General features: G+C 56.7%; 3 protein-coding genes across 3 annotated transcripts; 2 read left to right on the top strand and 1 right to left on the bottom strand.

Moving 5' to 3' along the window:
• Positions 1-2,581: 2,581 nt before the first annotated feature.
• On the top strand, positions 2,582-7,871 carry LOC308225770 (bromodomain-containing protein 8-like; the record flags this gene model as incomplete). Its single annotated transcript, XM_080626920.1, has 6 exons — positions 2,582-2,944; positions 3,335-3,535; positions 4,693-4,838; positions 5,603-5,689; positions 6,636-6,704; positions 7,622-7,871. 6 exons carry the CDS (start codon positions 2,582-2,584, stop codon positions 7,854-7,856), a joined length of 1,101 nt encoding a protein of 366 aa, XP_080483046.1. The 3' UTR covers positions 7,857-7,871.
• Positions 7,872-8,444: 573 nt separating this feature from the next.
• NHP2 (NHP2 ribonucleoprotein) lies at positions 8,445-9,786 on the top strand. The gene is made up of 4 exons (XM_080626845.1): positions 8,445-8,644; positions 8,725-8,794; positions 8,866-8,971; positions 9,538-9,786. Exons 1-4 carry the CDS (start codon positions 8,494-8,496, stop codon positions 9,661-9,663), a joined length of 453 nt encoding a protein of 150 aa, XP_080482971.1. The 5' UTR covers positions 8,445-8,493; the 3' UTR covers positions 9,664-9,786.
• A 1,242-nt stretch (positions 9,787-11,028) lies between these two features.
• Positions 11,029-19,749, bottom strand: N4BP3 (NEDD4 binding protein 3; the record flags this gene model as incomplete). Its single annotated transcript, XM_080627374.1, has 5 exons — positions 19,691-19,749; positions 13,021-13,464; positions 12,260-12,814; positions 11,796-12,053; positions 11,029-11,601 (listed from the first exon to the last, which is right to left on the bottom strand). Exons 2-5 carry the CDS (start codon positions 13,432-13,434, stop codon positions 11,029-11,031), a joined length of 1,800 nt encoding a protein of 599 aa, XP_080483500.1. The 5' UTR covers positions 13,435-13,464; positions 19,691-19,749.
• Between the last annotated feature and the right edge of the window lie 85 nt (positions 19,750-19,834).

Genomic DNA, 19,834 nt, shown 5'->3' with positions numbered 1-19,834 from the left:
ACTACCCCCTTTCCTTTCACTCTTGGCCACAGAGAAGAGTCTGGTGCCCTCTCTATAAGAACTCTACTCCATCTTTGTCCGTGTTGAAAAACTGAGGTTGCAGCACATGGGAGGAGGACCTTTAGCATGCCCACTAATAACTTGCTTTCATTATGGAAAGCATTGCTGTTCATTCCTAGCGGTGATTGCTTCTCTTAACCAGATACTTTTCTCTCAAAGAACCTTTTTGCTTGTCCTATAACGTTTTAATAGTCTCTAATGCCATTTAAAATCTTTAAGAGATTATTTTCTCTACAGAGCCCCATTGCTTCTTTCCCAGTTCATCGTCTCACACCCTGACTACTAATTCTGTTTTACCTAATGCTTCATCCTGATCTGTCTAGTGCAGAGCTGAGGCTTACTGTGCTGCATCTCCCAACAGCCACCCTGTTACAGACAGATACAAGCAACCTTTCTGGTTCTCCTATGTTGGGGCTAACTTAACTGACAGGTTACACAGTATAGGCATAGTCACGTTATATTTAAGCTTCTTTAGGATCCATAAGTGAATCTTAATGAGTTCGAAGGTTTACTCCCTCCCTCAAGTTGTTCTAGAATCTCCCCTGTTGACATTTTAATTAGAAACAGTCTCCCAGACCCATTCCAAATGAAAGTCTCCTGTGATCTCCTCTGTGGCAACTGCTGATAACGATGATTAATTTGGTTTTTCCAACTGGCCCTATTTTCCACTGAAATGTTTGGCACTGATCATGCGTCATCCCCACTGATCATCTGGCAGCTCTCTGCTTTTGATGTTTTTGATGGGGTTTGTTGTTGTTTTGTTACTTGCTTTTATGTCTTTAGCAAATTGTTCTTTTTTTCTTCTTTTTTCTTTTTTTTCCTACTTTATTATGAATTCTGCATGTCATGTACCAGGGTTCAGGCTTTTATCATTTTTCTTGTTTTGAGGTGTACATTCCTTTTAAAGGCCATCGTCTTTATTTCAAACAGCTTCTTGTATCAGCAAGGGTTGCGCAGTGCCTGATCTCTCCACAGCAAACTAAAACTTTCCAATTTGATAATGATTCCTTACTGCTGACTTATGTAGCCAACATAATTAAGAGCTGTCAGCCAGTTCTTAATTAAGAGCTGAAGTCTGTATCATTTTGTCCTTTTTTTTTTTGGTACAGAATTGGTGTGGAACTAAGCCGTCTGTAATCATTTCACTCATCCTACTTGTCTTGCACTGATGCTGCTGCTCTGCTCTCTGGCATCTTGAGTCTTCCAGGATTTAGTAAAACTGAACATAAGGCCAAAGAGCTTTTTAATCGATGCTTATGCCCAAGTTCCCTGGGCTTCCTGATTTGAAAATCCTTATCCCTCTCAACTGGAATACAGAAAGATGATGACAAGTGATTGGATTACCCTGGGCTAAGGCTTTTCGGTTCTTAGCTGAGCTGTGGTGGCTGGTTCTGCGTGTGCAGCCAGCTCTGCTGCTGGTGCAGGAAAGCGCTTTAGGCATGAGGTTACTCTTCAGATGAAATCACAGTTTGCTCAACTCCTTCAGCTGGAAGGTGAGAGCAGGTAATGTTATCTCTTACCTCATCATATTTCATCTGCTTCTGCTGAAGTTAACTTTGAAAGAGGTTTCAGAACAGCCTTTTAGATCCTAGTTCATAAAGTAAGCAAACAAGTTTTCTCATCCCAAATGCAATGGATTGCTTGTTTCTCCCGGTTATGCACCACAAGCTGTATCTGTAGCTGTGCTAGCAGCCCTGAGAGTGCAAAAGGAAATCAGTGAGAAATGTGCTTGTTCAAAAGTCTGGGAAAATTAGGTTGTACGTAATTAAAACTGTAGAGACACTGCTAATTAATGTGTAGAATTCTCCACAGGTACAGCACCCAGCACTGTGTTCAGTGGCAAGATACACGTTTTTCTTGCAGCCTTTACTGTTGTTACTGTGACTCTGCAAGCAGTTCCCTGACTTAGAGAACTCATAGCGGACTTATGCAGCAGGAGACACTTAGGCAAGGACTAGTGAACAGAGATGAAATGAATGGTTTCTTCCTTCTTAAAAGAATGCTAACTTTTATTTTCTGAGCTGTGTAGAACTGTCCCATCAGCATGTGGTTGTAATTCTTCTCACTGGGTACACAAGATACCACCATCCAGCTAAATCACATTTGTCACTTTCAAAACAAAGTGCCTGTGGGGTTTGTAATAAGTTATTTCCAGTATAAAATGTTTTTATGTAAAAAGTATAAATGTAAATGGGCAGCAAAGGGAACTTCAGTGGGTTGTCCTTGGAGTCTCTAGGTGTTCGCAACTGTCTCAGTTGGCTCTCAGGAGCCCCAGTATGACGTGGTTTGAGCTTTCTACTGAATGCCTTTGGCACCTTAAACATGCATCACCTGAGCACAGTAACTCACAGACCCCTGGGCAGGGGGAGAGCACAGCACAGGCACAAGAAAACCTGAAGTTCAGTTGCTCTGAAGTGGTGGTTTGTGGTGCAGAGCTACAGCCCTACCACATGCTGTGATGTGGGCTCAGGTGCAGGCTGCTCACCTCAGAGAGTCCTTCCCATGCTTTGGCTCTCCGAGTATGTCGGGACATGAGCTGGGCTTTGCAGTTCTGGATCAGGATTCAAAGACGTTGCTGTCTCTTTATGTTTGTTTGCAGGTGGGACGTACCTGGGTGTGGTGGGAGTCTGAGACAGAGTCTCACAGCGAGTCAGAGAAGAACAGTGACTTCCAGTCTCTTCATAGCTGGGATTCAAGCTTGGATCTGGACATGGGGAGCTGGAGGAATACTGAAGAGGTGGCCATGTGGAAGCTAGAGGAGAGCAGCCAAGAGGCAGACTGTGAGCCAGAGTTCAGTGATCCTCTCTGCGAGGATGATAGTGAAGACTACCAAAAGGCAGAGAGGCCATGTGAAGATGACAGTCTTCTCCAGTTCTTCTCAGAGGTAAGGTTGTTTGGATGACAAGAAAGTGGGTGGCATCTTCCTGAAAGATGAGGGTTATCAGGGGCTGCACCATCCCTACACACAAGAACAGTCTGGGGGAGGAGCAGATGCCCCAAGTTCACTTGCTTCCTACCCCAAGCCTTAGCCCTTCCTCCCGTTTAGAGCTGGCACCACAATCAAACAGTTGCTTTGCTGAAACAGCTCACCTAAAGCGCAGAGATGTCACTGAACTGAAACTGCAATAACAACACAGGGCTTCATCATGAGATTTTGCAAGGATTCCTAAAAATGGAAAGGCGTGAGTGAGTGAAAGCAAAAATAGAATCTGTGCTGTTTATTTCTTCTTCCTTTTGCCTTCAGAATTTGAAGCAGTAAATCTCCGTGTTGCAGGTAACCCAGATGATGGAACCTCTCTGCATTAGCAGTGCAGAGTCATCACGGACTCAGTGGGATCACTGTGGCTCTGGGAAGCAGTGTGATGGGGAAGATGTGAGGTGCCAGGAAAAAACCACAGGAACAGCAGTCTCAAGAGCAGAGGAAAGTCAGCTACACATCCTGGCAGAAGATGAGAAACGCTTCCCAGGAAGAGAGGTAGGGGTGAGGTGATCCTAAGAGAGCCTCTGGGCCTGGGTGAGAGTCAAGAGATAGTAAAGAAAATCAGGTGTAGAAGAGATGGGGAAGTCCTAGGTTCCAAGTGGGGAGACAGGGACACAGAGGAGGAGTCAGCAGGGAGGGGAATGCAAAAGAAATATATGAGGGGAAGGATGTGGTTTTTAGGTATGGATATGTATCTTTATGAACAGGAAGCTTGTTGCAAATCAAACCCTCAGATGTGAGTTGGAGGAACTGCTCCTTGGCAGTGTAAAGGTGACTCATGAGAGCTGGCAGTCTGCTCTCAGGTTTGAGGCAAGACTGGAATACTTGCCTCGTTCTAATTGCTGTGTTATGCAGCACACAGCTTGGCTGGTTTCAGGCCCACGTGGCTGTGATAGCAATAACCATCTGCCCCTGGAGACCATCATGTCTTGGAAGCAGGCACTGTCTAGCCTGGGTTTGCATCAGTCCTGTATCTAGGGGGCTGTGGGCTCCCACCAGCCTGCGAGGTGTTGCTGTTATTCCCAGCACTTCCCTCACAGGTTTCCCAGTGTTGAAAGCCAACCATGGCACAGTGTCCACTTTGATCCTGAGGAGTCTGCTCTCTGCTTCAGATCTGTTGAGGATTCTCAGGTGCTCCTGCACATAATCCCACTTCAGGACTCCAAAAAGCCTCTCTCCCTGCACTCTCTACATTTTATTGGCAAATCACTACAACACCACCACTCTCCTTCCTGGCTGAGTCTGTTCTGTCATATTCATGTGGGAGTTTGTAAGGAAACAGTCTTGTTGCACTGTAGGATTTCCTTTTAATTGTGTCTTGAGCCCGAGGCAGTCTTACCTCAGCTCCTTATTGCCCTTTCTACATCCATGACTCTTCCCAGAAAAGCAGACAGACACAACACTGAGCACCAGTCAGCCCCACAGTGTTTGTGTTCGCCAGAGCTGGTTATGATCCAAGAGGTGAGCTGTTACTGGAACGCTGGACAGCAGAGTGAATAAGGTCAGACATCATCCTCCAGTAAAAGAGAGCAAGCTAGCTCCCAGCTGAGACTGGATGCAGTAAAGGGATAAGCAGCAGGCTGGCTTCTAGATAAAGGATTCAGGTGATGGGCTGCCATTTTAGATGTATCTTTTTCCTCTGTGCTTTTCAGGACAAGACTCAAGAGACCTCTGGAGAACAAGTTTTGGGTGAGCCACATCCACAGGAGATGAGGGATCAGGCTCAGGATCAAGATGATAGTGATAACGCCTCTGCAGCCCCTGTGCTGGACTCCACTAGCCCTGCTGACACGCAGCTGTAAGTAGTTTGCTCCGCTCTCTTGCAGGTGCAGCAGAACAGAGTTGTTTCCTTTGTCTCACATGAGAACAAGTGTATGACACAGGTCACATCCAGGAAGGTGAGAGAGCCAAGGAGAACAGGAGGGAAGGAGGTAACTTGTGCTGTCGCTGTGGATCTGCCAGCATTCTGAGGCACTGATCCTAAGATGAAGTGAGAAGATTAAGTAAGAGATTAAATGGAAAATACAAGGAAAATTCGTCAAGGGAGCTGAGCCTTGTGTGACCTGAACATCGTGCTTTGTCAAGCAATGTCAAGTCCAGCTTCTAAGACAGCATGACCTTTAGGCAGGTGCAGATGTGTCAGTCACATGCAGGCTCTGACATGTGTGTGATCACCTGAGCTGCCTTTCGAAGGAAAACCATGTTTTTGGGGGAATAAGAAACTGAATAAAAAACTCCTCAGTAAAGTTCTGAACTTCAGAGTAGTGTGAGCTTTTCTATCGAACTTGATCCTGCCCTTTAAAGCTGCTCAGCTCAGCTCTGGTTTCTACCTATTGCTCCGCATTTTCCTGAATTTGGGATGTTTAGTTGTGCATTCAGATGCAGAATGAACAATTAAATCCACCATGTCAAATGGCTTACACCATTTCGCTCTGAGAGCCTTTGCACAGCTACAGCAAAGGATCTCTGCACTTCATCCACCTGGATGTGGTGGGTGCTAACGAATTCCTGCCTCCTACTTTGTCTCCAGTGTGATGATCTGGCAATGTATTCCCTCCACAGGGTGCAGCTGAGCCCGGAGAACCCCCTGCAGCATCTGCTTTTCAAAAGAACTCTCCTGCCCATTTGGAAGATGATAGCCAGTCACAGGTATGTGGGGGCAAAGGGACGGATTGACTTGGCTCCTGAACACATTGCCCTGAGTTCTGACTCCTGTGTCACCAAGCCTTGTCCTCCCCTCCACAGCAGCCACCGCAGGCTGCCTTGTCTTTCCATGGCTTTGCTTCTGGCTGTCCTCGCAGCAAGAACAGCTGTGTGCAGCAAAGCTGGAGAAAACACTGCATATTTATTTCCTCTGCTTCACATGGCAGAGCCCAAATGTTGCTTCCTACACAGCTGGCACAGCCAGCTTTCAGCAAGGGGCTCAGCCTCCTGCCTCGTCATGTCCTGCCAGCCACCAGATGCTGGCTGTAGCCCTCAGTAAAGAACTTCCTTATATTCAATCTAAACTTCCCCTGTTTAAGTTTTAACCCATTACCCCTTGTCCTGTCACTACAGTCCCTAATGAAGAGTCCCTCCTCAGCATCCTTATAGGCCCCCTTCAGATACTGGAAGGCTGCTATGAGGTCTCCACGCAGCCTTCTCTTCTCCAGGCTGAACAGCCCCAACTTTCTCAGCCTGTCTTTATACGGGAGGTGCTCCAGCCCCCTGATCATCCTCGTGGCCCTCCTCTGCACTTGTTCCGACAGTTCCATGTCCTTTTTATGTTGAGGACACCAGAACTGTACACAATACTCCAAGTGAGATCTCACAAGAACAGAGTTGAGGGTGGTGAGGCACTGGAATGGGTTGCCCAAGGAAGCTGTGAATGCTCCATCCCTGGTGGTGTTCAAGGTTGGACAAAGCCTTGGGTGACATGGTTTAGTGTGAGGTGTCCCTGCCCATGGCAGGAGGGGTGGAACTAGATGATTTTAAGGTCCTTTCCAACCCTAACTGTCCTGTGATTCTCATGGCAAGCAGGGAGAAGCAAGCACTGGCCCATGTGGCAATACTGTGGTGGAGAAACAGAGATCATTCTTTGTGCTTGTCGCTGTAGGTACAGCAGCCCATTCCTGAAGGCCGTGTCAGAGAAACAAGCCCCTGGGTACAGGGATGTGGTAAAGAGGTGAGTTTGTGGAGGAAGTGCTCACTAGTTAATTTCTCTCTGGGTCTTTTGGTCTTCTCTGGTTTCCAAAGGGCCGGTGGGATGGCTTCCTTCCTCCTTTTCCAGACTTCAGCTGTCACCAGCATCTCCCACTGATTTCTTTTATTAAAATTCCCTTCTGGGTGATTACAACCTGGAAGCTTGCACTGACTGGTGCTGAGAGGAGCCCTTTGCTGGCGCTGTATGGCTGACTTACGCCAGGCACAACCCATCCAGCTTCTGCAGCTCGGCAGCCTCTCCTCCCCATGTTGGAAGCATGTGCCTCAGTAGATACTCTCTCCTCATCCACAGCTTGCTCCCCAGGTGTTTTACTGTGAGTAGAGAATTGGGTCACAAGAATATTTCCCAGAGAGATTAAGGACATTTTTCAGAGCTCAGTTATGTTCTATTTTGGTCACAGTTGTCCTCTCTGCAGCCATTCATTTTCTCATTCTGTCAAAATAAGGGAAGTAATATTTATTCTCCATCATGTTCCTCTTATCAGCACTGCTATTTTTGCTAGCAGCACCATTCAATTTTAAGGGGTTTTAATAGATACCTATTTTAGTAACTTTTCTTTCTCCTGGACTAAAACCTGGACTTCTTGAAGACTAACTAGAATTGCTCTGCTCACCTTCTCTGGAGCTCAGCATCAGGGTATTTTAGAGGTGACTGCTGATGGCCTGCCAAGTTGACTGGACAGCAAGTGTCACATTGGCTAAACTTACTTTTGTCTGAAAGGCGTTTCTGACTTCCCCCTCTGTGTCCTGAGCAATAAAATTGATAGCAAATAGCTGTGCTTTCATGGCCATGCTGAAACGAGGACAAGTACTTTCATGCAGAGCCTTAAGAATGCCTGGCTCTGGGCTGCAATTTAATTCTCCTCCTGTCTTTTGTAGACCCATGGATTTAACCAGCATAAAGAGAAGACTGTCAAAGGGACAAATTCAGTCCATGGTCCAGTTCCAGCGCGACCTCATGCTCATGTTCCAGAACGCAGTGATGTACAACAGCTTCAACCACCACGTGCACCACATGGCCATGGAGATGCAGCGAGAGGTGTTGGAGCAGCTACAGATGTTGGGTGAAGCCCTCCTGTGCTCAAAGGACAGGCTGGGGTGGGGGAGAAGGTAATAAGCCATGTCCAAGCCCTGTTTGTTTTGGAGCAGTGTTGTCCCCATTGCTCACGAGGTCTGCTGGTGCTCAGGGGCCGTGCTGACACTGCGGCAAGACTAGCTATCCCCCAGGGGTGGCTTATCCCCCTTTGTTCCCAGGTTGATGGGAAGAGGAACAAAATGGTTTCTAGAAGGGACATGGAAGGGGCCTCCTTTCTCCACTGGTAAAAGCAGCAGCACAGCCCTGCAGTGGGAAATAGATTCCCTGGGATGACAAAAAGAAGGGAGGGGAAAAAATCCTCTTTCGTGCTGGGATGCGGCAGGGTGCAGCCCTCTGCAGTGCACACCCAGGGCACTGCGGGACGGCTCCGTTCCGCTGCCTTCCCTGAGCGTTTGGGGCTGGGCTGGGCGCTGCCGCCCCGCGTTGCCTCAGGCCGTGAGGATACCGGGGCACAGTGACGGCCCCTGCTGAAAACGCGTCTCCGACAGCGGGGCCGGGGGAGCGGGGCTGGGAGGCGGCCGCTCGCCATTGGCTGGCGCGGTGGGCGGGCAGTGCCTGAGGGGCTGCCGATTGGCTGGCGGAGAGGTGTGGAGCTGTCACTCTCGCCTGCCGTGCTGTGCGTGCTTCGGAAGCGGAAGCGCTCGGCGGCGGGGCAATGGCGCGGGAGAAGGAGGCGGAGGGGGCAACGGAGGCCGAGGGGACGCCCGAGCTCTCGTACCGGGAGCAGCTCGACTTCCTGAACCCCATTGCGCGGCCGCTGGCCTCCCGTAAGCTGACGCGCAAGCTCTACAAGTGTATCAGGAAAGGTCTGGCGGGCACCGGGGCATGGCGGGGGTGGGCCTGGCCCGTGGCGGCGCAGCCCCCTCACGGTGTGATTCTCTTGCAGCGGCCAAGCACAAGCAAATCCGTCGCGGTGTGAAGGAGGTCCAGAAGTTCATCAACAAGGGGGAGAAGGGGTAAGCGCTGTCCCGACCCCGCTGCCTCAGCGTCTGCCCAGCGCGGTGGTTGACACGGGCTTTCCTCGCAGGATCACGGTGCTGGCCGGCGACACTCAGCCTATCGATGTGTACTGTCACATTCCCATCATGTGCGAGGACAGGAGCCTTCCCTATGCATACGTCCCCTCCAAGTCGGTAAGGGTCTGGTGCTGTGCAGCCTAGAAGAGCCTTCCTGGAGAGGCACAGATCGGTGCCTGTGCAATGCAGCCGGTCCTTGTCCATGGCCAGGGAATGGGAGTGTTTCAACATGGGACCACAGAGCTGTTTGCCGTGATTGTGTCCCTGCAGCTGCAAGGGACAGGAGCTCTGGGACTCGTTTTCCCCTTTAGTTGTGAACTGGTACCTGCTTGCTCTCAGAAACAGGCACTGGCCCAATGGCGTGATGGACATTCCTGAGAAGGGGTAGTGGAAGCTACAGGGGGCTTTAGGATGTTGTCCCCAGTGCAGGCAGCTCCACAGTCCCTTGCTCTCACACTGGGGAAGGAGCGTGGAGTGTGCAGCAGGTCCAGCACTGTCTCACATTCCAGGATGCAGGAGATGAGCTGGGTAAATGGTTCTTGCGCCCAGCAGGAGTCCAGAGGGGCTGGCAGACTTCTTCCTTGCATTGGACCAGGGTTGAAGTGTGTCTGCCAAAGGCTGGGCCTCGCTTTGGGGGGATCCTGGTGCCCCTCAGCCCCCCACAGCTTCTCTCTGTCCCGCAGGACCTGGGGGCCGCAGCCGGCTCGAAGCGCCCGACCTGCGTGATCATGATCAAGCCACATGAGGAGTACCAGGAGACCTATGATGAGTGCCTGGAGGAGGTGGAGGCTCTTCCCCTCCCACTTTGAAGAGCCAGGGCAGGTTGTGCAGCTCCGAACCCCCCCTTTTTTGGGGGAGGCGGCTGTGGGCGTTGACGAGGGGGAGCTGGGGAGCGTTTTGGGGTTGAATAAAGATTATTTGTGGGGTTTGTAGGATGCGGTCCCAGTATTCTGTTATGGGGCGAGGGGAGCATACGGCTGGGGGCCGCCGAGCCGCCAGGGGGCGTCAGGTTGAGGCATGAGGTGCAGCCCATTACGCGGCGGGAGGGGGGGATGTCTGGCTGGGTTAAACCATCCCGGTGGAGGGGAACGAAGCTTGTCTGCCGGGCCCAGCCGGTCGCGCAGGCCCTGGCTCGGCCGTGACTCAGCCCCTTGATGCCCCAACTGGTACCGCCGGCCCCGGGCCGCCGCCTCCCCCCCGTGGCGGCTCCCTGGCAACCCCAGAGGGAGGCGGCCCCGCTGCCCCTCCCCGGGCACTGCAGGCCCCGGGTCGGTTTCCGTCGCCGCACCAGAGCAAAGCAAGGGCAGGACAGAATGGAATCAGGTTTATTGCAGGAAAGGCCGAGGAGAGCTGGGCCCGGCCGGCCCATGGCTCCACGGTTACAGGCTCAGAGCAGGGCTCCTTCCAGCTCCCCATCAGCTACTGTGGGAGGGGGGATGTGGGGGTTCCCCAGCTCGGGGAGCATCCCTGCCCATGTGCGCCCCGACCATCTCCCAGTGTGGCAGGGCACGAGGTTCCCATCCCTCCTCACACAAGGCACTCGGCCCTCTCAGCTCAAGGGATTCCTGCAGGGAAGTTGCATTAACCACCCTCCACTGCAGAGCAGCCCCAGTACCGGTGACCTGGAAAGCACCAGCTGAGCACCACCACTTTCAGGCTTCTCTCCTCTGCTTTCCCAATGGCACCAACACAGCCCAGTGCAGGAACAGGGCACTGCCACCGCCAGGACCCTGCTGACAGGACAGCCTCTGAGCAGCAGCTGGAACCCTCACAGCAAGGCAGTGGGGCTGGGGACAGAGCTTGAGCCTCTAGTTAGCAAGATATTAAGTTATGGGTTGTAGGGAACAGGGGGCGCAGAGCAGGAGGGTCAGGGAATGTCTCACAGGGCGCTTGGTTTCTGCCCCTATGGCAGAAGGAAGCATAGGGCAAACGCTCCTGGAGTCAGAGCACGGGGCACATGCAAGACCCCCACCCTGGCATAGGTGATCCCCCCCCATCTCCAGAGACACCCCCAGAAGGGCCTGAAGCACTGCAAGAAGGAAAAGCTCCCTTGTCACAAACAGTCCTTCACTCCAGGGCAGTGCTGGGCGGCCGGTCCTTGTGCAGACCCTGAGATCGTCCCGTTGCAGCAGCACAAGACCTTCCCCCGCCACAGTCCCACCAGCATCCCACCGCTAGATCTTCGAGGACTCCACACGCTCGATCCATGGCGAGTCGGCCCCGAGATCCCTGGGCTCCGACCGCAGCTGCCGCAGCTCCCGCTCCAGTGCCTGGCTCCGGTGGTACATCTCCATGTAGCTGGCCTGGAGTTCCCGCTGGTACCGCAGCACCTTCTCCTTCTCCTCCTGCCAGGTTTTCCTCTCCAGCTCAAAGTTCACAGCCTGCAGCTGGCCCTGGCGCCGCTCCCGCAGCAGCTCTGCCCACAGCCATTCCACCTGACGCTCCAGGGGCTCCGTCGTGTCACTGTGAAGGCCCCGGCACTTGGAGTCATCAGTTTCGCAGCCAGGGAAGTCCTGGCATGACGGCATGGGATCATCACCCAGCGGCAGCGGGGCGCTGGGCTCTGGGGCATTCTGGAAGGAGTCTGCCAGTTGTGCCAGCTGGGAGTCCCTGGCCTGGACCTCCGCCTTGGCCTCCCGCAGCTGCGTCTTCAGGCTGAAGATCTCACCTAGCTTCTGGGCCATCTCCTCCTGGGTGTCCCGGAGCTGCTGCTTCAGCAGGGAGATCTCTGCTGCCTTCTGGCACACCTGCAGGGCACGGGTGAGCAGTGAGGAAGGGCTGCGGGAGCTGGACCCTGGGTTGTCACCACAGCATCCCTGGGAGATCATGCGCATCACACCTGGCTTGTCCCTGTCCCATGGCCATGAGTGACACCAGAACACAGAACCGCTGTGCCCATCCAACCCCACAACCAGGAGGGTGCAACAGGAAAGGGACTCACCTCCCACTTGGTCTCCTCCAGCTTGGGGCTGACGCGCTCACCCTGTGGCTGCCGGAGCTTGGACTCCTCACACTGGCACTGCTGCATGCTCAGCTCCTCCTGCAGCCGCTTCTTCTCCTGCTGCGCCTTGTAGAGCTGCAGCTGCAGCGCCCGCTGCCCGCGCTGCGCCTGCTGCGTCACCTGCTGCAGCCGCGCCATGTACATCTGCTTCAGATCCTCCAGCTCGTCCAGCCACAGCCGCTGCTTGTCCTCAAATGCCTGCCAACACAGGTTGATGCTTGTGAAGATCCAGAGTCTGCCCTATGCAGGGCAGCCGCAGAAGGTCCCATGATGTTGGGTCCTCCCATGCTCGGATATTCCATCACCCACCATGGCAGGACACCAGCTCCTTCACCTCACCTTCCACCCAGACACCACTGCCCCTAACCCCCACCCAGGGTATGCAGCACAGCCCCACAGCTCACCTGCGTGAAGGGGTCTTCGGTCTCGCTAAGGCTCCTCTTGAGCTGTCGCAGCTCTCCTCCTGTCTCCTGCAGCCGGTCCTCCAGTTGCTTCACCGCATCCTCCAGTGAGTAGGTGAACTCGTAGGGTGGCGGGGGCTCGCCGGGGCTCTGCAGCCGGCTCAGCGTGGCCATGCTTTTGCAGGACAGGGGCACCTTCTCAGAGACCAAGGGGTCCCTGGGGCTCCGGGAAACCCTGTCCAAGGAGCCCCCGATATGGTTGATGTGGCCCATGGAGGCGCTGAACTGGCTCTGGGCAGGCTTGAGGCGGGAGCCGTAGGAAGGGAAGCTCTGGATGGAGTTGTGGCTGGAGTCGGAGGCCTCATCCAGGCTGATGGCATGGAGCAGGTGGGTGCGGAGCGGGCCGTGCTGCGAGGCTGCTGTGCTGCTCTGTGACAGCAGCGTGTGCAGGCTCCCATTGCTCTTGGACAGCTTCTGCCCCTTGGACGAGGACAGGCCCTGCATGGAGACCAGCCCTTTGCCAGCCACCGCTTTGAAGGCTGAGGGCCTGATACGGCACTGAAAAACAAGAGCAAGGTCAGGATGAGCCCACCAGCACACACAGGCACCCGAAGCCAGGAAGAATCTGCTTGCTCCCAGCCCCATATGCCTGAACATCCTCAAATCCCCACATCCTATCCAGGGCACAGACCATGCTGCTGCAGCCCCATCCTCCCACAGACCAAGACTTATTTCGGGGTCCAGCATGGCACCCACAGCCTCACCTTGTCGAATCGGCCCCTTTCAGGCAGGGAGCTCTTGGAGAAGTCAGCCCCACGGTGGTGCTCCCGGGAGCAGCGCTCCGGGGACCGGTTCTCACGGTCACTCTCATAGTCCCGCTTGTAGCAGGCGCTCGACGTCTGGTGCTTCCGCTCCGACCGTGTCTCCTTCTTGGCCCCATGCAGGTAGCCAAAGAGCTCCCGCTGGCTCGGCCCCTTCCGCAGCAAGCCATCAGGCTGCCGAAGCCCCCGTGAGCCCCCCATTGGGGCCCGCAGCTCCAGGGGGGACAGATCTTGCTTCTCCACCAGGCTGCCCACACTTCCCATGCTGCCAACGACGCCGACGGGCTCCGAGGAGAGGTAGGTGCAGAGGATGCGGGTGTCGGGCTCACAGGTCACAGGACCCTGTGCTGCTGCCATGGAGAATTAGAGAAAAGCCCAGTACCAGCACTGCCGAAGGAGAGACAAAGTCAGCAATGCCGGGAGCCCGGGGCTTCAAACCCCCTGGTACCGCCTTTCCCAACTGGCACCAAGGACCAACCCAGGGCTGGGAGGGTCCAGCCAGGCCCTGGGGGGGGATTGGACTAGATGATCTTTTGAGGTCCCTCCCAGTCTCTAGCATACTGTGATACTGTGTGTGTGACCAGGTGAGCAGGGTGCCGGTGCACAGCACGCACCGGGGCAGGGGCTCCCCCCTGGTGCCCCCCCACGTTGGAGCGCTTCCCTCCCACACCCAGCCCCGCCTCCCGCCTGCGGACGGGGCCGCCACCAGAACAGGCACCTGCCGCCCAGGCGAGTTTGGGAGCCGGCAGCACCCGCCCGGGCCTGGCGCCAGCCCCGGCCCCGCAGCACCGAGACACCCCACCGGCACCTCAGCGCCCGGTCACCCCCCGGAGACTTCCCCACAAAGACCCTGGGGCCAGGCCCAGCCTGGCCTCCGCAGCGTGTGCAGGGACACACAGATCTCCCGCTCCACAGGGACACTTCCCGCACAGCACGGGCTCCCACACCACACAGGGCGAGCTCTCAAGCCCTCCCCATGGCCCCACTCCATCTGCAGGCGCTCCCACCCCAACACCGGGCAGGAACGAGGCGGCCTCAGCCCAGCTGCTGCGTGCGTGCTGGGGACCCCATGGCCGGACACAGTGGGAGGGCGGCGGGAAGGGGCAGGAAGCGGCCGGGACAATGCAGCTTCCTGCGCAGGTGGCCGGGGGAGGAAGGATGCATGGATGACTTCGGCCTCGGCTCCCCCCCTCTGAGGGGGACAATGACCCTCGCAGCCCTTTATGGGCAGCCCCGGTGGAGGGGACACACTGAGTGTGGCAGGGGCGAGGCAGAGCCCCTCCACCCCGCGGCTCCCAGGCTCGCCGAGGGCTCGCAGGCCGGGTTACACCCAGGAAGCTGCCCTGGTTCTCAGCACCACGCGCGGGTAAACAAACACCCCGCTTTTAATTGCTGCCACGCACAAACCTGTCTGACAGCTCCCGGCCTGCGCTGTCACCTCCCTCTGCGAGCCCAGCACCTGCTCCGGGCATCAGCACCCCATGAAGGGCAGCAGGGATGGACCTTCTGGGAGGATCGGGGCTCCCTACGGAGCACGGGGATGGGGGACATGGATGTCCCCATGGGGGGAAGCTCGTAGCATCCAGCCCTTGGCACCGGCCGAGCCCCGCAGCAGCTCCTCCCGGCACAGGCGGCCGAGGAAGTAGGTCAGGCTGTGGGAGGTTTGGGAAACGCCGGGGGAGCCCGAAGGTGTCCTGCCTGCGGCGGGAAGGGCATCACCCCCCAGGCGGCAAAACACCGGTCCGGCCAGCCTGGCTCCTTTCCGGGGTGCCAGATGAGATCTGGTCCCAACCCCAGCCGTGTCCCCGTGGAGCCCTGCCCGTGCAGGAGCCGGCCACAAACCTTCTCCCATGGCCTCCGGGTGGGAACCGGGGGGGGCTGCGGGGTTCCCGCGCCTGCCCCGCCGCAGCCCCTCCTGCACCTCCCCGCAGCCTCCACCGAGCACGGCCGGAATTTCCGGCACGGAGAAAGCGGAGGGGGAGGTCGGTCCCCGGGGCCGGGCACGGCCGAGCGCGCTGCAGTCCGGGACAAAGCCCCGCACGGCGGAGAGCACCGGAGCGCACCAGGGTTCCCCGGGTGGGGGGAGCACACCGGGGCTAACCGGGGCCGCACTCACCATGCCGGCGGCGCTGCGATCCCCCTCGGCTCCTCTCGCCGCTCCTTCCCTCGCCGTGTTTGAACGCGCCCCTCGGCCGCGGCCGCGCGGGCAGCGGGCGGAGCCGGCACCGGCAAATCGCGGCACGGAGGCGGGCGGCGGCGGCGATGGTGCGGGAAGGGGCGGGAGGAGGAAGAGGAGGAAAGGGGACGGCCCGGCCGTGCCCACCGTCGGGGCGGGTCAGGGCGGTGTCCGGGGCGGGCTGGCTGCGTGCAGCGCCGAGCTCCCATTGAGGTGAGCCCCCTGCAAACTCAGTTACAGCCCCAGGACCGGCAGCAGCGGCTCCAGCCGACCGCCGGTGGCCATCTCCGTGGCGGGGGGGCTGGTAGGAGCAGGCCGTTTCTCCCTGCCCTGGGCCACCAGGGTAGGGGAGAATTTTGCTCAGCCTCGATGGCTTCACCACGTCCCTGCGGAGGACAGACGGGTCCTGTGGGACACTTTTTGCATCCTCCCCTTGCAGGACAGCCCCGTGTGACCCCAACACAGCACCCAGGGGTGTGCAGACTCCACCAGAGGTGTCTGTGCTTCACAGCTCAATCCACGGGCCGTTGCATGCTATGGAGGCATGTAATAACCTCTGGGGGGCTGCCACCTGCCCCAGCTCCTGGCCTGGTGCCGGTGAGACACGACACACTTCATCCCTCTAAAGCAGCCCTGCCGCATCCTGGCCGGGAGCCGGTTTTGTCACTCGGCACCCCTGCAGCATGCCAGGCACAGGGAACAGGGAATCCTGGCATGGGGCAGAGCTGATCACTGGGCATTCAGCCTCCTGGAGGAGCAGGACACCTACAGCAGCCCCACACGGTGCCCATCTCTCCCTGGGCAAGAATTGCACCCGCTCTATCCCCAGTTTGGGTACGGGACCCATGCATCCGGCATGCACCAGAGCACCAGCACTGCCAGCTCCCCCACCACACACCAGAGTCCTTTCTGTGCTGCCAGTGCTCACCCACACACACACACTGTGCCCGGGCCCTGCTCACACGCTCACATTATCCTTGGTGCAGTGCCAAGGCATGCACCCGCTCCGTGCATCCCGGCCTCCATGTTCCCCACAGCCCATTTTCACTGCCCAGCTGCACACTGGAGCAACAGCATGTGGCTTCTGAATTGGGGGACCCATTGCAGTGGTGGCATTTCCCATCCTCCAGAGCTCAGCTATGAATGGGGCACCCCCAGCAGCCTGTGGGAACAGGGACATGCTGCAGAGGCATGTAACAGCATCCCACCGGGGCCTTGGATCGGGCCGGTTGCAGTGATGCTGGGCTGACTTCAGCGGGCGCTGATCACAGCCGCACCCCTCCCTCCCTCCTGTCTGCCCCGTTTCCTGTCTCCACTGTGGGCTACATTCCACCTGCATGTCTCCCGCTGTTGGCAGCTCCCACAGTGCCCCAAGGATCATCCCTGCCTGGGACATTCTGACAGTCAGGGATGCTGAGATGCTCCTGCCTCCCATTGGCTTTTCCCCAGCTCCCTCTCCCTGCTCCCTTAACCCCCCAGTCCCTTTAGATCATGATACTACAGCAAGTTCATGTGGCAGCCGGCAAACAGCTCTGGGAATCACTCGGTTCAAGCAACCTGGCAATAAAAGCCAACTGAACACAGTAGACCGCCTGCATCCTCACTGCTGGCAATTTGGGCCACAGAAGGGGGGCCACAAAGGGGCAGGTCTGGGACTCCGCGGGATCTCTCTGCCCCTGAGTACCCTGACCCCCACCTCGGAGTTGCTGAGAGCATGGGAACACCAGGAGGCCTCCAGCTCAGCGCCGTGGGGCTCCGGGGACAGCAGGCAGGGTGCTATCCACTTGCAGAAAGGCGATGGGGAAAAACCTCATCCCCTCCCACTGGGCCATTGCTAATACCGAAGTGCGTGGGGGTGGTGAAACAGAGCCGAGCGACCTCGGAGCCACATTCAGAGCTATAAAAGGAAGCCGGGTCTCCAGCACGGTGCCTTTTCCACAAAAGCAAGCAGAGGATGAGGGGGCTGCGAGCAGAGCTGAGAAATAGCTGCCAGGCAGCGGGAAAGAAGCCTTTAGCACTGAGTGAAGTGCGAGGGGCACATATGCTGTTTCTGCACATCGATGTCTTCATGAAACCTGCCCAAAACTGTGTCATCTATTTTGAATGGTGCAGATAAATACTTTGATCTGTCTCCACCAGCTCTGGCTGTGGTTCAGGCACCGGTAGGTGCCTGCAATACAGGTGGTCAATTCCAAAACCTGCGCGTTGGAGACGCTGAACCAGCGTCTCCGTCCAGCCACATTGAGGGACATTATGGGTCCTGGGAATACCTCTGGAGCCACGCACTGTGTCCAAGCCCATCTGCAATCTTCATGCCAGATAGCACTGCTCCTCTGGGGCTGCCAGGCTGCAGAGGCTGTAGTTGGGAGCTATTTGGTAGGGAGTCCCCAGCATGTCCTCGCCCTGGGGCAAGGACATCCCCCGAGGCTGGGTCTGCCTGCTCCTTGGATGATGCAAAGCAGCATGGCCTGATCCTTATCACCCTCCCCCACGACCCCGATCCCTTCATCAGGAGGCATTTCCTCTCACACCCCAGTCCACAGGGCTCTGGGCTCCTCACCCAGCTCCAGAGCAGCATGGAGAGCAGACAGCACTCGATCTCTCCAGACGCTCATCTCTCATCCTGCTGCCCCTACACAGTACACAAACCCCACGCTTGGCTCTGATGCTTTTGCCTCCCTTATCCCGATGCTCCTCACCGGAGGTGCCACGTCCCTGGGGCCGCTCATCTTCCTGGGATGGCAACAGCTTCTGTCTGGGGACATCTGCAGGCACCCGGCAAAGCAACTGCTCCAGGAAGTGCCACGCAGGAGACCAGGATGGAAGGGGCCATGAAATGCGAAGGGCCTGGTGCCAGCACTGGAGACAACTCTGAATGGAGGGGTACTGGCTGCTCTGCTGGGTCTGCCCAGCTTGAGGAGGCAGCAGAACCCCATATGCATGCCAAGACCTCAAAGCCAGCGCATGGCACCATCTGTGAGCCAGCCTAGCACCCTCTACTGCTGAGCAGCACAGCACCATCTCACCCAGCAGGCGGCCAGGCCAGGCTGGTGACAGAGTCCAGCACTGGCAGGGGCCTCCTTTGAGAGCTGGTGGGCATTTCTGCCACCCTCAGCAGGTCAGGGTGAGCAGAAGCATCCTAAAGGTCACAATGCCTGTTTGGTCCCAGCATGAGTGGATATGGACCATATGCTGCTCCACGGTGCTACTCCTGCCTGGGACTCGAGAGCTGGCTCCTGAGCAGGGCATGTGAGCCCCCACATCCATCCTTCCCAACTCTTCACATCCCACTTCCCAGCAAAAGGTGCTGCTGTGGCTGATTTCTACCAAACTCAAGTAACTGCCAGCACCCAGTGCCCTTCCTCACCCATTGGCACCTTCCCAGCTTTCCCACTGCCTGGGTCCTGCACTGCAGCTTGTTCCCAGCAGCCACAAGAGGACTCTCGCCTCCTCCTCTTCTTCACTTCCTCCTCATGTCTCCTGCCCCAAGGCAGTCTCCCAGCACACAGCATCAGTGCTTCTGCCACCTCCCACGGCTGCTCTTGCTCTGGCAGCAGCAGGTCAGAGACCCAGGGTTTGCAGGGTGCGTCTGCCCAGCCACCCCCTGCCCACCAGCACCGCAGGGCTGACACAGCCTTTTCCCCAGGCACCTTCCCCAACCCACTCACTGGCCCAGACAAGCCACATCCACAGTGAGGTGCTTGAGCCCACAGCAGAGCCCTCGCAGGCCCTGCCAGCAGTGGGGGACCAACATTTGATACCCTCAGCAAGTAAATACCCCCCAACCCTGCTGGAAGAGGCAGCCCAGGCCCTTGTCCTGTCACAACATGGGAGAAACCAGCCTGGCAGCAAGAGAAAGTGGGTGAGATCTGCAGCCTGGGCCCCACACAGCCTTGCCTCTCTCAACCCAAACCCCTGTTTTCCCACCTCTGAGGGAGCATTCCAGCCCCTGCTTCATCCAGGGAAGCTCTTGTTCCCCTTGACTCAGGCGGGTTAGCGGCAACTGTCCCAATTCCTGCCCTTCACCCACACCATCGCCCCAGCTCCACCAGCACTGCGGTGAGCCTGGCAGCCACTCCTTCCCAGGGTATCTCATACAGGGCCAGAGCAGATGCAGTTTCCCACAGCACTTCTGGGGGGACATCAGGTTCTCCAGTGCCCCAAAAAAGGCTGAGGCAGCACATGCCACAGAAGGCAGGCAAGGAAGGGAACAGCTCAGCCAGAGCTCTCCTCCTCACTCCTCTGAAGTCCTGGGCTACCTCAACTGCTGACATCCAGCACAGCTGTGGATGCTGGGGCTCAGGGCACAGCACAACCGCTTCCTGCAATGAAGTGACCACAGCACAGCCCTGGGAGTACCTGGCAGCTGAAACACAGGCACCACCTCACTTGAAGCCCGTTTTGGACTGGGTTGGCCTCCAAACCAGAGCAGCTCACCTGTCCAGCCAGAGTATAGCTGGGGCCAAGCCAGAAATGCGTGTGCTGAAGCCAGTAAGGTGAAGGGAGCAGGAAAAAGGAGCAGCACAGCAGAGCCCAGGGCACTCACAACACACAGGTGCCCTATAGTTCTTTACTGTCCTA

Source organism: Psittacula echo, assembly GCF_963264785.1.
Source record: "Psittacula echo genome assembly, chromosome: 11".
NCBI lineage: Eukaryota > Metazoa > Chordata > Aves > Psittaciformes > Psittacidae > Psittacula > Psittacula echo.
Note: the sequence above shows the minus strand (reverse complement) of the source record. Positions and strands in the feature narration are given on the sequence as shown.